We start from the raw sequence: 16,401 nt of genomic DNA, 5'->3' as shown, positions 1-16,401 counted from the left end.
ACCATTCCCATCCCATTGGACACCTCTGGGATTCCATCCTGGGCTGGAACCATTCCCATCCCATTGGACACCTCTGGGATTCCATCCTGGGCTGGCACAGAGGGAATGATCAGATTTCATTTCTGAGCTCCCCAAACCCATCCAAGCACGAGGAAGGTGCCCCCACCCCGGGGCCGGAGCCGGGCTTTGCTTTGCTCTGTTTTCCCACTGTTTTTATTCTCTCATTCCTCACTGGAATTCCTCCTCCTGCTCAGGTGGAGATCAACCTGAAGCGTTACCCCACGCCGTACCCCGAGGACCTGAAGAACATGGTGAAATCCGTGCAGAACCTGGTGAGCAAACCCAGCCTGGGCGTGCGGCCCGAGAGCGCCGTGCCCAGCGCCAACCCCGAGCCCAGCGCCAAGGACAAGTACGAGCACAAGTGGCCCCTGACCCCAAAGGAGATCTCTGTGGAGGTAATGTTGGGGATCTTGCTCCTTCCCACTCATTTTTAGGGGTTTTGAACTTTGCCAAGTGATGTTTGGATCTGCTGGGATCCTCACACCTCAGAGAAATCATTGTTTCCCCCGTAAGGTTTTGTTGGAGTTGCTGGGGTGTGCTCGGGTTTGGATTGAGTTGATGTTTTTCCCAGTGCTGCTGAATTCCTAAAGGATTTTATCCTAGAATCCATCACCAAAGGGAAATTCYTAAAGTTCTATCCCAGGATTGATCACCAAAAGGGAAATTTTAAAGTTCTATTCCATTATCMATCACCAAAAGGTGAATTCCTAAAGTTCTATCCCAGAATCGATCAYCAAAAGGKRAATTCCTRAAGTTCTRTSYCAGRATCGATCACCAAAAGGKRAATTCCTAAAGTTCTATCCCAGGATCCATCACCAAAAGGTGAATTCCTAAAGTTCTATCCCATCTGGATATGATGTATTCCCATCTGGAATTTAATCCGTGTGGCCTGGCAGAGGTTTCAGGTGTTTGGCCCTGTGGTTGGTGATGTGGCCTCCAGAAATCAGCAGTTTGTTGATGTTTGTTAAAATAACGTTGAATTTTTCAATGAAAACCTGAACACCCCCATGGGCTGAGTCCCAGTGGTGTCCTGGGAGCTGGCAGAGCCAGGGAATCCTCCCCCAGGAGTGTCAGGAAGGAGGAAATGGCAGTGACCCCATAAAGTATAATTCCAGTGACCCCAGAATGTCCTGCAGAGACACCCCTGGGCTTTATGGGGGATTTGGGAACTTCAACCTGAATCAGGAGCCAAAACCTCTGCACAAAGAGCTGCATGGCTGCATTCAGAACCCAGGCTGACAATTGATCCCATTAAATAATGGGGTTTGTGGTTTCCTCCCTCCTCCTCTCCCAAAGCCAGGGCTGTGAGCTCTCCCCGTTCCCACAATCTGCATTAAAAGGATGGGGAAATTTCAGATTTCAGATTTCAATTTCCCTGATGGAGACTGGCACCACAAGGATTCCATTAGCTCAGGAGAAGGAAAGGAACATTCCTGTCCTCCCCAACACTCTGTGGCTCCCATAAGGGGTGCAGATCCATTTTCTTCTCCCTGCACTGGGATAAAACACCCGGGGAGCGCAGGCAGGTCGTGAATGGATCCATGAACAATACTGGCCTGATTTCACTTGTAACCCATTAAATAAAACATCATTAAGCCCCATTTGCCGTGCAGATAATTAGCAGACAGACTCCAGCTCGAGTTGGGGCTCACTTTGAAATCGCAGGTGTGCTGAGATGGGGCTGAAGGCACTTTCTGATCCCAGGTAATTGAATTTCAGGTGCAGCACTCACTTCTCCTGCTCACATAAGCCCGTTTCTGATCCCTTTTGGCTTTCCCTGCAATTAATTTGCACGTGGCYCTTCAGAAACTGTTTCTGAATAATGAAAGGGAGCATCTGGAGTGAGGAACAAGCTGCATTTCAAATCCTCTGCGCCATCCTTCACCTTCATCCACAACGAGCAAACAATGCCTTGATTAATCATCAGTTCAAACCAACCTCTTCATCATCCTAATTCTTTTGAAAGATGGGAGTTTTTTGCCAAAGAGGAGTCTGAGATTATTTAGGAAGTTGGGCTGCTTTTCCATGAGAAGTGATGAGGAATATCAAAATCAGMGAGTCAGGTCTTTACAGTTCAAGTTTTTGATGTATTTGGATGGAAAAAATCCCACATTTCCTCTGTCTCAGCGCTTCCACTCCAAGCAGAGCCTTTATGATCTTTGTGAGTGGACCCCAGGACTCTGGGCACTCCAAAAATCCCATTCCTCGGGATTATATAAATTATAATTTAACATTCTTGTGTTCTCACCTGAGTATTTGGTGATATTTCTCTCCCCAGTTATTTCAGAGGTTTGTATTTTGCATTTTCTCCTCCCTCAATTCTCTCTCCTCTTCCTGCATCCTTCCCCAGCTCRTCCCGAGGAACAAATCCTGGCTCAACACAATTGCATTTCTCTCTTCCCTTTCTCCGTGCAATTTTCTTCCCATTAGTGACCATTTTGTTCTTGAGCTTTCAAGTAAAAGACTCTCATAAAGAGAATGGAATTAAATGGAATATTTGGAGTTTTTACAGCATATTTCACATATTCMTGGCAGATTCACAAGTGCCAGAGTGGTTCTTTCAAAAGTTACTGGTTTTTGTTGGAATGACTGGATTTGGGGGTAAAAAGAAAAGGAAAATGCTGTAAAATAGGGAATTTCAAGGAATGGAATGAAACCTTGAACTCGCYATCTTGTCAAAAATACAACTGCTGGGTCTCCCTCTCCTACAGCAAGGGGGGCAGTTTAAGCTTCAAACTCCCAGAGCTTTCATGGCACAATATTGGGGTTCCAGGTTCAAGATAAAGAAACCAAAGAGCCCCCCAGGACCCCTCTGTGTGACCCCGAGAGTGCCCCGCAGCCCCCCATGGCAACCCCGGGCAGGGAGGACCGAGCCCAGGGTGCCCAAAGCTCCGAGGTACAGCCAGCCCTGGGCTCCACAGGTGGAGAACCTCCCTCCTTCCCTTCCCCTGGCACCTCCCTGCACTCACACCGCCCAAAAAAATGGGGCTGTGCACCAATTTGTCACCCTGCACCGTGRGCTGGCTCTGGGGGTGGCACCGGGCACGAGGGGACCCCGGGAATGCATGGGGAAGGGAATTTTTGGGGGATGGATCACTGTGGAACTGTGCTGCCCTAAATACCAGCTTGGTCAAAGCTCTTCTGGGAAGAGAATCCAAAGATTGGAATGGCTCTGCTGTAAACAGAATTAAATTCTCTAAAGGATAAATCACCTGGCAAATGCTGCTGCAAATCTCCATCAACTACAAGGAGTAAATGATGAGTAAACCTGTGAAAGCTTCCTCCTTGGAAGTAAAAACAAGATGTTGAAAATGTTGTAGCATTTTACGTTCCAGCAGGGTGGATTTGGTTTGGGTGCTCCGGTTTCAGTTGYTTCTCTGATTATTGCATCTCTCCCTTTGTGCCCAAATTCACCAGAGAACCTTCACCAAGGACAGGGCAGGGTACAGAGATCCCCCCAGGACACTCATCCTCCTCATCTCTGAGCTTCCAAAAAGGCCCCAAAATTCCTGTTGGTGCCTTCAGCTCATGGAGCTTACCTAAAAGAGAGGCTGGACATAATCCAGAGAATAAAATAAATTCTGTTATKGCAGGGCCATTCGGGGCAGTCCCACACCCACAATGGACAATGCTCACGGGTTTTTCACCCTTTCTCACTTTTGTCCATTTGCACAAAATCGGGGCTGAATCCTCCAATTGCAGCTGCAGCCAATGCAGTCATTGACTCCAAATTGGCTCTACCCAATTCTCTGGGGGGGAATATCTTATTTTGGGGCCTGGCCCAGGGAGGTGTCCTTGAGTTTGGGGCTGCAGAGGAATTGTTTTGTGTGAAAATGTGAGAGCAGGAGCTCAGCACTGTCTGTGCAGTCTGGAGTTAAACACTGAAGAATCCCAGAGTTACAGAGATGTGGAAATAGAGAAACTGAAAATGTGAGGCATCGTAAGCACCCTGCGAGCCTGGATGTCCCAGTTTAACACAACTCTTTCTAGGAACAGCGCCACTTCCCTCCCCCGCTTCAACCGGTGCTATTTTCAGCACACCTCCTGTTTGAAGGTCAGATGTGCYGAACTCTCAGGCAGAAGTTTATTAAATCCAGATCATTTTAATTCAGCCACCAGCTCCTCAGAGACAAAGCCATTTTAATTATGGACATCTCCAGGGGAACCTCTGGAAGGACTCACCACAAATAACCGGGCGAGGAATCCTCCCTCCTCAACTGCCAATTGTTTACTCTCAATTTGTGTTTATTTCTCAGCGTTTTGGTGACCTTGACTCCATCAAAAATGTTTGCACAGCCTCGATGCATCCTGCCAGTTCCATCTGGTTTGTTCACATTTCTGGCACGAGCACGTCACCGTCACTTTGAGGGGTGTTTGTGTAGGATTAATCAGAATTTTCTGCGGGCACTGTTAGCAGTGGTGGGGTCAGGGTGTTTTAATGGTCACAGGGAAAAGGTTGGGATCTGTGTGTGTGCTGCAGTTTGAAGGATTTCAGTTCCCTGTGCTCATGGGTGTTGTTGTGTCCCTCAGGATCCCTTYGGACACCCCGCCAGCGAGATGAGGATAGGGGAGCTCCGTCCCTCCATGCCCGAGACGCCGCTCTATCCCCCCAAACTCGTCCTGCTGGGTAAAGACAAGAAAGGTACTGATGGCTTGGCAGCCTTTGAGATGAACTGGGGCGCGGGAGATGTTCCACCTCTGGCTGTGAACCTCAGCCCGTGGATATCTGTGCACGCATCGATAACAATCCGTCGCTTTAACGTGAAAAAAAAAAAAATAAATGTGTTTTTCTGGCGTTCCGCTGCCGAGTGCCRCCCCCTGAACGCGTTTGCTGTGTTTTGTTTCAGAGTCGACAGATGAGTCTGAAGCAGATAAGATCCATTGTCTGAATAACAGCGTTTCCTCAGGCACTTACTCAGACTATTCCCCTTCCCAGGCTTCCTCAGGCTCCTCCAACGCGCACGTAAAAATGGGCTCGCTGCAGACCACGGCTAAGGAAGCAGTGAATAACTCTTTGTGGGGGAACAGGTGTGACATCTTTCCTGACACGGCTTCCGTTTGCCTTTTGTCCCGTCCAGGGCTTCACGGTGACTCCGTCTCCTTGCTCAGGCGTTTTGGGTTAAAAAATCCCCGTTTTTATCTCCGTATTTCATAAGCACCGGATATCCCACAGCTGGTGCTGCCCCTAAGGAGGCGTTAAAGCTCCTGGAGATGGAGCTGCAGCCGCTGCAGTTGTTGTTCTGTCATTGCTCCTCTTCCCTGGACCTCCAGGCGGTTCTTGGAAAGCCATGACCCGCACTGGAAACATTCCAGGAGGATCCTGTCCCGTCTGTGCCAGGATCCCATAAATCCCCTCGTGTTCCACCCACGGCTCTGCCCCGTCACAGAGCTGGATGAGCACASGCACAAACCTTGGCATCTCCGGTGAAAAGGTGGGGAGAAGCCTTCTGTGTGGCTCATCCGTGATTTTCACAGCAGGGAGAAGTGCTCAGCGGGATTTTGGGAACACGGCTCGGAGCCAGCCGGGCCTCCGAGTGACTCCTTAGTTTCTCCGCGTGTGTCCTGACAGAATCTCTGCTCCAGGGTAAAATCCTGCTGCCACCAGTGGCACAGCACCCGTGGAGCTTCCAACAGCTTGAGAGTAGCTCGGGTGGTGCTAAAAACACCGAGGGGTCGGGTCTGGCTCCTGGGCTCGGTGATTCCAGCTGGGAACGCTCCGTGATGAGAATCCCCGGAGTCTCCCGCACGATCCCAAAGCCCGAGCGTAGGCGGGAGAGGCCGGATGGCTTCCCGAGGACGCCGAGCGCCGGCGTGCTGGGACAGAGGACATTTTATCTTGTTCCCTTCTCTTGTCCCCGCAGGCTGGCGCAGTCGTTCCCGCAGCCCCTGGAGACCAAGCCATTGCTGAGCCAGCGGGAGGCGGCTCCRGCCGGGAGCGTCCCGGCGCGCCCGGAGCGGCGCCCGCTGAGCGATGCTTTCACCGACAGCTGGAACGACGGCTCCCACTACGACAACACGGGCTTCGTGGCCGAGGAGAGCGGCGCCGAGAGCGCCGGCACCAACCCTCTGCTGAGCAGCAAGTCCAGGAGCTCCTCGGCGCACGGGCGCCGGCCGCTGATCCGGCAGGACAGGATCGTGGGGATCCCGCTGGAGCTGGAGCAGCCCGCGCTCAGAAACACACACGACTCTGAAGTGCCTCCTCCCAACCCTTGGCAAAATTGGACCAGAACCCCCAGCCCTTTTGAAGACAGGACAGCTTTTCCTTCCAAACTGGAAAGCACCCCCAACACCAGCCCTTTGCCCGAGCGGAAGGATCACRTCAAGGAGTCCCCCGAAATGACGGGCACTTTCACTCCGGGAATCCCGTGGGAGTACCACGACCCCGGCGCCAACAGGAGCCTCACGAACGTCTATTCCCACGTGCACTGTCGCCCGGACCCCGCCAAAAACGTCATCTCCATCAGCAAGAGCACGGAGCGGCTCTCCCCSATGATGAGGGATTTAAAAACGAACAAGTTCAAGAAGTCGCAGAGCATCGACGAGATCGACATCGGGGCGTACAAGGTGTACAACATCCCCCTGGAAAACTATGCATCCGGCAACGACACGGTGGGCCCGCACGAGAGGGTGGACAAGCTGCTGGGYCCGGAGCACGGCGTGCTCAGCATGTCCCGCAGCCAGTCCGTGCCCATGCTGGACGACGAGCTGCTGACCTACGGCAGCGTCAAAACGCAGCCGCAGCACCGCGCCTCGGCCGCCACCAAGAAGGTTTATCAGTTCGACCAAAGCTTCAACCCGCAGGGCGCCGTGGAGCTGCCGGCYGACAAGCGGCTCTTGCCTCCCTTCCAGCTCAACGCCGACTACCTGCCTCAACCGGCCAAGGGCCTGCCCCAGGAGCTGGTGAGCCCGCGGGGCTACCGCGGCTACGCGCCCGCAGAGCCCGTGTTCTCCTTCTCGCAGCCCTCGGTGGGCGAGGAGCCGGCGGCGGCGCCGTTCCCCGGGCCGGCCACTCGCCCCGGGTTCCTGCGCAGGGCGGACTCGCTGGTCAGCTCGGCCGAGATGTCCATGTTCCGCAGGGTGGCCGAGCCCCAGGAGCTGCCCGGGGCGGACAGGTACGGCCGGGCTGCGTTCCGCGGTGCCGCCGAGCGCCAGGGTGGAGTGGCCGTGCCCGAGGCGCAGTTCCTCAAGCGCAACGGGCGCTACGAAGACGAGCAYCCTTCCTACCAGGAAGTGAAAGCCCAGACCGGGAGCTTCCCGGTCAAAAACCTCACGCAAAGGAGGCCCCTGTCCGCACGAAGCTACAGCACAGAGAGCTACGGCACGGCCCAAGCGCGGCCGGTCTCAGCGAGGCCCACCATGGCAGCTCTGCTGGAAAAGATTCCGTCAGACTATAACTTGGGTAACTATGGCGACAAGCCTTCCGATAGCAGTGATATAAAGCCGAGGCCTCCCCCCGGGAAGGGAAATGAGAGCTGTGCTAAAATGCCCGCTGACTGGAGACAACAGCTACTTAGACATATAGAAGCTAGAAGGTTAGACAGGGTATGTTTGGCATTTCTCTGCAATTAATGCCTTTAGTTGTGTGTTTCGCTCTGTCAAACGATTTGCACGTGCAGTGGTGACCGCCAGAATTCCCAGGGATGAYGTTCCCKCCGTGGTGTCAGGGGGACCGGCCCRCCCRGGGCCCTGGGGGTGCTCAGCCGGAGTGAGGGGTCCCAGTAAATCCAGAGGAGCCTCACTGGTGACGGTCACGGGGGTGGAGACTGGATCCTGATTGCAGAGGCTCCACGCTGGTGGTGCTCCTTGGGGCACTTCACTGGAATGGAGACTCCAGATCCTGGGTAAACGCAGAGCTTCTGCCCCAGTGACAGCCCTTGGGACAGCCACTGGGATGGTGACTCTGGATCCCAGGTAAATCCAGAGGCTCCACACCGGTGACGTTCCTGGGTGCCTATCACTGGGATGGTGACTCTGGATCCCAGGTAAATCCAGAGGCTCCACACCGGTGACGTTCCTCGGTGCCCATCACTGATCCTGGGTAAATCCAGAGGCTCCACACTGGTGATGTTCCTCGGTGCCCATCACTGGGGTGGTGACTCTGGATCCCGGGTAAATCCAGAGCTCTGCCCCAGTGCCTGTCACTGAGGTGGTGACTCCTGCAGCTCTGCCCAAAATTAGGACAAACCCTGAGGTTCTGTCCCACTGATGGAAGCGCTGTTGGAGCCACCACGACAGTGACAACAGAGAGCTTGGAGAGGTGCTGGGCACGTCTTGGCAGTAAAAGGGAATAAAGGAAAAAGGGAATAAGTAATAAAATGTATTTTAGCGTTGGTGTCGCTGTCAGTGCAGGGGTTGAAAGGTGTCTGTGACCGAGGACCATCCCTGGGTGATAYCCACTGCACTGTTTCAATGGGAATGTGATCGTTACTCCTTGTAGCTGTAGGAAGTTATGCTGATTTGCCTTCTGTCCAAAGGGTGCTTTAGTGCATGATTCAGCCATTACCTGTTTAATGACCTAATCCGTGAATCCGATTTGCTCCGGGGTGGTGAAATGCCATTAGAAGCCAGTTGTGTCCTGTGTGAGTGTTCTCCTCACCTTCCCGTTGTGAGGACGTGATGATGTTAAATTATCCTTAAGCATCAAACGGGGAAGCTTTAAAAAGGGGCTCCGAGGGTTCTCCTCCCCCAGCTCTTTTCCTGGTGCTGTGTAAACCCACAGGAAACTGCCTCAAGCCCAGGGAAASCAGTGCAGCCCGAGCAGGGCCCCTCCTGGTGGGAGTGAACGCTTCCCAGATGCTGCTGCTTTAAGGAATATCCTCACACTGGGTTTATAACGTTTTTTGAGGGATGCTTTAGCCCTGGGGAAATGGCACTGGTGGTTCTCCCTGGCCCCTGCGAGGCGGTTCCTGATGGGTGCAGGGCTCCGAGGAGCGGGGCTGACTGCTGGTGGCAGCCCTGGAGCAGCCGCTGTCCCTGGGGTGGGCACAGGACCCTCACCCTGCCCTTCCCAGCCGGTCCCGGTCCCAGACCCAGACTCTGATCCTGCCCTGCCCGACCTGTCCCGGTCCCGGACCCTCATCCTGCCCTGCCCGGCCGGTCCCGGACCCTCATCCTGCCCTGCCCGACCGGTCCCGGACCTTTATCCTGCCCTGTCCGACCGATCCCGGTCCCGGACCCTGATCCTGCCCTGCCCGACCGGTCCCGGACCTTTATCTTGCCCTGCCCGGCCGATCCCGGTCCCGGACCCTCATCCTGCCCTGCCCGACCTGTCCCGGACCTTTATCCTGCCCTGGCCGGCCGATCCCGGTCCCGGTCCCTCATCCTGCCCTGCCCGGCCGGTCCCAGACCTTTATCTTGCCCTGTCCGGCCGGTCCCGATCCCGGTCCCGGTCCCTCATCCTGCCCTGCCCGGCCGATCCCGGACCTTTATCTTACCCTGCCCAGCCGATCCCGGTTCTGGTCCCGGACCCTCATCCTGCTCTGTCCGACCTGTCCCGGTACCGGACCCCTGTCCTGCCCTGCCCGGCTGGTCCCGGACCCTGACCCGGTCCCTCATTCTCCGGCCGGTCCCGATCCCGATCCCGGTCCCGGACCCTCATCCTGCCCAGCCCGGCCGGTCCCGGACCTTTATCCTGCCCTGTCCGACCGATCCCGGTACCAGACCCCTGTCCTGCTCTGTCCGACCTGTCCCGGTACCGGACCCCTGTCCTGCCCTGCCCGGCCAGTCCCGGACCCTGACCCGGTCCCTCATTCTCCGGCCGGTCCCGATCACGATCCCGTTCCCGGACCCTCATCCTGCCCAGCCCGGCCGGTCCCGGACCTTTATCCTGCCCTGTCCGACCGATCCCGGTCCCGGTCCCTCATCCTGCCCAGCCCGGCCGGTCCCGGACCTTTATCCTGCCCGGCCCGGCCGATCCCGGTCCCCGTCCCGGACCCTCATCCTGCTCTGTCCAACCTGTCCCGGTCACGGTGCCGGACCCTCATCCTGCTCCCCGATCCAGCCGCGCCTCAGGCTGCGCAGCCGAGCCCAAATTCGGCCTTTTTTTTACCAAAGAAAGCCTCGCTCCGTGTGCCCTCCCTCCAGCTCCCACCCCCATGTGCTGTCAGCGTGGGAYCCTCTCTGGTGCCCGTGTCCCGTCCCAGGAGCGATGTTCTCGCTGTGTGTGAGCCGTGCATGCCCGGAGGAGCTCTCGGCACTCGGGACCGTTTTTTGTTGGCTTAAACTAAAACTCTGTGAACTTAACCATGTTTGTGTGAGACTTAATTCTGAGCATGTGTGTTCATGTGTGTCCCGTGGTTGTTTCCTCTACTCAGAGCGCTGCTTACAAACACCACACAGTTAGCCTTGGCATGCTGCACTCTGGAGGGGTTCCAGCCATGCATGCCGGCCGAAGCATGACTTTAAACTTGCAGCCTAAATCTAAATTTGAAAACCAAATGCTTCAAGAGCTACCTCTACCGCAAGTAAGTATGGGCTAGCCAGCATTCCCGGCATTGCCGGTTAATTCGCGATCTTTGCTTCGTCCCGGTTTAGCTTCTGCCTCCTCCTCCTCCTCCTCCTCCCGTGCTTTTCGATGCCGCATCCGCAAAGCGGGGCCGGCAGGGATGCGGTTCGGCCCCCGGCTGCCCTCGCTTTTCGGATTCCGGAGCTCCCCGGCTGTCACTGCTGCTGTCCTGCTCTCCTCGCACACACTTTGCTCTGTGGGTTTGCTCTGGGGCCCTTTGATCCTGGAAAAATAGGTGTGGAAGTGTTAAATGTGCGTTTAAACGGGCTGCAGGAGACAGGGATTGGAAGATTTGAGCATTAATTGGATGGGCTGCAGTACCTGATGAGTTTCGAACGCCTTACCACACCCAAAACCATTTTAAATTTTGAGTAACGCCTAAAAAAGAGAGAATATTCTCCTCATTTATTTAGTGTGGATCTTATATCGATTATCAATATATCGCTGACAARCACAGACACACAAAACCGTGTATCCCCAGCAAATATTTGTAGGGAGGCGCACCCAGGACCAGGCAGAGAGGGCCATTCCTGCGGGATTTTCAGCACCACCGAGGGGCTGCTGAGACCTTTCCATGCCCCAGGCCATTCCTGCGGGATTTTCAGCATCACCGCGGGGATGCTGAGACCTTTCCGTGCCCCTGGCCATTCCTGCGGGATTTTCAGCATCATCGAGGGGATGCTGAGACCTTTCGGTGCCCCAGGCCATTCCTGCGGGATTTTCAGCATCACCGAGGGGATGCTGAGACCTTTCCGTGCCCCAGGGCAGGGCTCAGCCTCCCCCTGCCCTGGCACAGCAGCTCTGTGAGGAACCAAAGGGCAGCAGCGATGCCCGGGGGAGGTGCCAGGCTCGGCTCAGAGCTCAGCTTTGAGGAGAGCAGGATCACCCAGCAGCAGCAGGAGCTCAGCCCTCGGCCCCACACGCTCTCCAGCCGCAATTGGGGCGGTCCCGGCCGGGGGAGCCGTGTCGGGYCCGTCCCGCTGTCCCCACCCTCCATCCTCTGTCACCTCCACCCCTCCTGGCTGTGTGTGCTGGCCAGGGGTGACATCCCCGTGTTGTCGTCGCTTCCAAGACCTTGTCTGTCTGCTCGGGTACCGTTCCTGTCCCCGGACCCCACAGAATGGTGCTGCTCCCTGTYCCCGTTAGGATTGAGGTGTCCCATAGCCCTTGCGGGGTTTGAGGCTGTAGGTGAACATTAATGATGGATTCATATCGGGAAATTCGGGAATATTCTCCCTGGTGCATCCCGGGGCGTGGTCTGACRTGGGTTATTCTGCTTTTCTACCTCACCAACATTCCATTGCTCCATGTCCATAGAAACTGTGATGCTGAATTGCCTTAAGGGGTTGTTCTCTTGCTCTGCTGTTGGGGGGAAATGATTCTTGGGAAAGATTCCTGCAGTGGGGGAAGGAACTGTTGTTGGAAAAACACTGTGAATGTCGGGGATTGTTTGATTTGATTGCTTCACACCTTGCACAGAACTTGCATTTCCTAAAGAATCCAGGCCACAGCACTTTAACCCTTTCCTCTCCTCCCTCCCTCCCGTGGCYTGGATTCAAGAGAGTAATGAGTGAGGTCCGACTGTCAGGAGATCGACTTTAACCGTGAATTACTTTGAAAATGGTTGTGRCATCAATCTACTCCGTGTAGAAAATGCGGGAAGCGCTGCTTCTCCTCTCTTCCCCGATTTGGTGGAAGTKGGGCGGGGTTGCAGCCTGTCCCAGCTCCAATATTGCAAGGGGACGGATTCCTTAGGCTGCAGCAAATGAAATCTGGGATTTCTCTGTGAAAATCTGGGAGCACCCTCTGCCTTTTCCYTTTTCCYTTTTCCCTCTGCAGTGCAGATTYCCCTCTGCAGAGCMGTCYCAGSGTTTTCCAGTGGGATCYTTYCCATTTCTGGCGCCCAGCTCCYAGAAAAAAAAGTTTTAAAAATCGGTGGTTTGGTGCAGCGCATTCCCAGAATGGGAATTCCCACTTTCCTTGGAATGAGCCTGGGGAGGGCACCCAGGAATCTCCAGGAGTGATCCCTCGGGGTGTGAGCACATTCCCGGGACAGCTCCAGAGGGAATGGCTCATTTTTCCATTTCAGTGAGGGGAAAAAAAAAAGATCGGTAAGGAAATCCTGGTCTTTAAATGGGAAATGCTTTTCCACTGTTTTTTAATAGAAGGAAAATCACAACTTCTGTGACTTCTCTGGAAGGTTTCTTGAAGGATGAAAGAATTAGAGTGAAGGTTTTCTTTCTTTTTAAATAATCAAGGTTGGATTTTTTTTTCTCTTCACCTCAGAGGTGTGATTTAAATCGTAATTTCCTTCTATTTACTTTTCAACTTCTGTTAAAGAATAGTTTTTAATGGACAAATTCCCAGCTTTCATACTTCAAAGCAATGAAACAATTCTTCAGCCTTCTAAAGAAGTGTATCCTGATATTTTTTTTAGTCTAAGCTGGAGAAGGAATTGCTGGGATGGCAGAGGGGAAGAACAGATATTTTTTTGTCTCTTTGCAGATTCCCATTAATCAGAACTCAATAGGCACTTACACAGTGCCAGGTGCTCTCAGTGCAGGACAATGCTGGAATTTTGGGAAGTCTGACACCCAAGAGGTGTTGGGAAAATTCCCAGTGATGATTAAGAAATAGAGAGATGGAAAATCAGGACGGGGCGGGAAAAATCCAAACCCCCTCAAAAGTCCTGAAAACAGAAGGGAAACAACCAGGGGGAAARTAAAGGTGGAACAGCAGAGGAACGGGAATGATAACCATTGAGGRAAGTTTCTCTGTGTGTTCTGGCCATTCGTGCTGAGGAGAACATTGAATTCCAGGTTAATATTGCACTGAGATGGCCCTGGAGGTTTGGGAGCTGCGCACGGAGCCGGCACAACCTCGGCACCGCCACCAGGGGAGATGTGCTGCACAAAACACAAACATCTCCCTTTGCTGGGTGGCAAATCCTTCCTAAAAAAAAAATAAAATAAAAATAAAAAAAAAATTAACAAAATAGAAAATCCCGCTGCTGCAACGAGCGGCGAGAAAGTTCCGAGCCCGGAATTAACGGCAGACTGCTCAAATCTGGAATTCTGCCAAAAATCCGTTCCTCTGAAAGTAACGAGCCCYGCTGAACGAATTTTCTCTTGTCTCTCATCATTCATTATTCTCGCTCTTCCTGCCCCGAACCTCTCAAGCCCTCCTGCTTGCAGAGAGCCCCGCGGTGCCGGTGCCGGTGGCGGTGGCGGTGCCGGTGCGGAGCGGGCGCGGTGCCCGCGGTGCCGGGCACGGTCCGGGTGTTGCGGCCGAGCGAGCGCGGGGCCGCTCGGTGCCGCTGACTCAAGGCTGCCCTGCCTTTGTGAACAGAGCCCGTCGCAGCAGAGCGGCCTCCTGGACAACGGGCAGGACGAGGTGGCCGTGGGCAGCCCCTGGAACCCGTACCCGCTGGGCAGGCGGGATGTGCCCCCCGACACCGTCACCAAGAAGGTAAGGGGTGCCCGGCACGGCCCGAGCCCGCCCGGGATGGGGCAGGACAGCTCTGGGCAGCGCCTGGGGTGTGCTCGAGGGTTAAACAGGAATTGCTGGGTGTTCAGGGTGTTGTGCCCGCCCGGTGCCCCGCGGGGCTGGGCTCTGAGCGGGCACGGAGCGCGGGGCAGGGCTGCTGCTTGTCCTGCACGGCTCATCCCGAGGTTTCTTCCCAGGGTTTCATCCCGAGGTTTCATCCCAATGATATTGTTCAGGAATGGCTCCCATCCTTGTCCTGCAGGGTTTCATCCCAAGCTTTCGTTCCCAGGTGTCATCCTGGGATTTCATCCCAATGCTATTTTTCAGGAGTAGCTCCCATCCTTGTCCTGCTCAGTCTCATCCCGAGGTTTCATCCCAATGATATTTTTCAGGAATGGCTCCCATCCTTGTCCTGCAGGATTTCATCCCAAGGTTTCATCCGAATTATATTGCTCAGGAATGGCTGCCATCCTTGTCCTCCACAGTCTCATCCCAAGGTTTCTTCCCAGGGTTTCATCCCGAGGTTTCTTTCCGAGGTTTCATCCCAATGATATTTTTCAGGAATGGCTCCCATCCTTGTCCTGCAGGATTTCATCCCGAGGTTTCATTTTCATCCCAAATTTCACCCCAATGACGCTGTTCAGGGCTGGGTGTAGCCCCTTTGGCTGATGCCCTCGCAGGGGAAGGATCCCATACCCGACCCCAGTGCCGGTGGATGTTGAATTCGGTGGATGTTGAATTCCAGCGCTCGCAGCTCCCCTGGGTGCCCCTGCCAGCCCTGAGCACAAAGCTGGAAAATCCCAAAAAYCCGGGATAATCCCAGGGATCGCTGTCCCGGGCTCCATCCGCCCATCCCGGGGCCGAGTGCCAGCAGGAGGAGTCCCGATGTCACCCTGTTCCTGCTGCGTGTGACAATCCCGGGACTTCCCGGCTTTTATCCCTTGGCTCCTGGGGGAAGGGAAATCCCGGAGAATTCCTGGGAAATGGGAAACAAAGACCCGGAGATCCCTCCCGGGCACAGAGGGGGAGCGGATGGTGTGGGATGGAGAACGCTCTGGCAGCCGAGCTGTTTGCGCTCTGATCTGCAAGGAAGAAATTGGGATGGGAAATATCAGAATCGCGATTTTCCAAGCTCCGAGAGCCGAGCCGGACCGGGCTGGGTGGATTTTAGGGTCAGACCGGGGCTGGGTGGGTTTTCAGGATCGGGCCGGGGCTGCTCAGTTTTTTAGGATCAAGCCGGGGCTGGGCAGGTTTTAAGATCGGGCCGGGGCTGAGCAGGGTTTTAGGATCGGGCCGGGACTTAGCAGTTTTTTTAGGATCGCTCCGGGACCGAGCGGTTTTTCAGGATCGGGCCGGGAAGGTTTTTAGGATCGGGCCGGGGCTGGGCAGGATTTTAGGAGCCGGTCGGAGCTGAGCAGGATTTTAGGATCGGGCCGGGGCTGGATCAGTTTTTAGGATCGGTCAGGAACCGGGAGGGTTTTCAGGATCGGGTCCGTGTCTGAGCAGGATTTTAGGATCGGGCCGGGACCGGGCGGGTTTTTAGGATCGGTCCGGTGCCGGTCAGTTTTTTAGGATCGCGCCGGGACAGACCGGGTTTTTTAAGGTCAGACCAGGGCTGGGCAGTTTTTAGGATCGGTCCGGAACTGGACAGGTTTTTTTATGATCGGTCAGGAACCGGGCGGGTTTTTAGGATCGGACCGGGACCGAGTGGGTTTTTAGGATCGGGCCAGAACCGGGCGGGTTTTTAGAATCGCGCCGGGCAGTTTTTTAGGATCGGGCCGGGACCGGGCAGTTTTTTAGGATCGGTCCAAAACCGGGCGGGTTTTTAGGATCGCGCCGGGCAGGTTTTTAGGATCAGTCCGGGATCGGGCGGGTTTTTTAAGATCAGACCGGGGCTGGTCAGTCTTTTAGGATCGCGCCGGGACCAGGCGGGTTTTTAGGATCGCGCCGGGACTGGGCGGGTTTTTTAAGATCAGACCGGGACTGGACAGTTTTTTAGGATGGCGCCGGCCCCAGCGGGCCGCCCCGCTGACAGAAGCATGCCCACAGGCAGGTAGCCACATCCAGACGCTGATGGGGTCGCAGAGCCTGCAGCACCGCAGCCGCGAGCAGCACTACGAGGGGGCCATGAACAAGGTGACGATCCAGCAGTACCAGCCGCCGCTGCCCATCCAGATCCCCGTGTCGCAGAGCTCCCGGGCCCCGCAGCCCCAGCGCTGCCTCATCCAGACCAAGGGCCAGCGCAGCTCCGACGCCTACCAGGAGCAGGTGAGAGCCCGCGGAGCCCGGCGGGGATAGGCCCGGCTTTACCGGGGATTGGGGAACCGCGGGCGAGAAAGGGGCGGCTGCGC

General features: G+C 55.2%; 1 protein-coding gene across 1 annotated transcript in view; it reads left to right on the top strand.

The window, feature by feature from the left end:
* Positions 1–254: 254 nt before the first annotated feature.
* The window catches only part of LRRC7 (leucine rich repeat containing 7), a gene marked incomplete at its 5' end in the record, with an annotated part of 20,988 nt that continues 4,841 nt past the window's right edge, over positions 255–16,401 (top strand). The window contains 7 exon segments of the mRNA XM_057387001.1: positions 255–455; positions 4,591–4,702; positions 4,908–5,088; positions 5,922–7,602; positions 10,374–10,523; positions 13,913–14,032; positions 16,100–16,318. Coding sequence (XP_057242984.1) covers positions 255–455; positions 4,591–4,702; positions 4,908–5,088; positions 5,922–7,602; positions 10,374–10,523; positions 13,913–14,032; positions 16,100–16,318 — 2,664 coding nt within the window.

This window comes from Malurus melanocephalus, unplaced genomic scaffold (genome assembly GCF_030028575.1).
Source record: "Malurus melanocephalus ecotype Western Australia unplaced genomic scaffold, MMel_1.1 scaffold_1111, whole genome shotgun sequence".
Lineage (NCBI taxonomy): Eukaryota > Metazoa > Chordata > Aves > Passeriformes > Maluridae > Malurus > Malurus melanocephalus.
The sequence above is the reverse complement of the archived record's forward strand: the minus strand, read 5'-3'. Positions and strand labels throughout refer to the sequence as shown.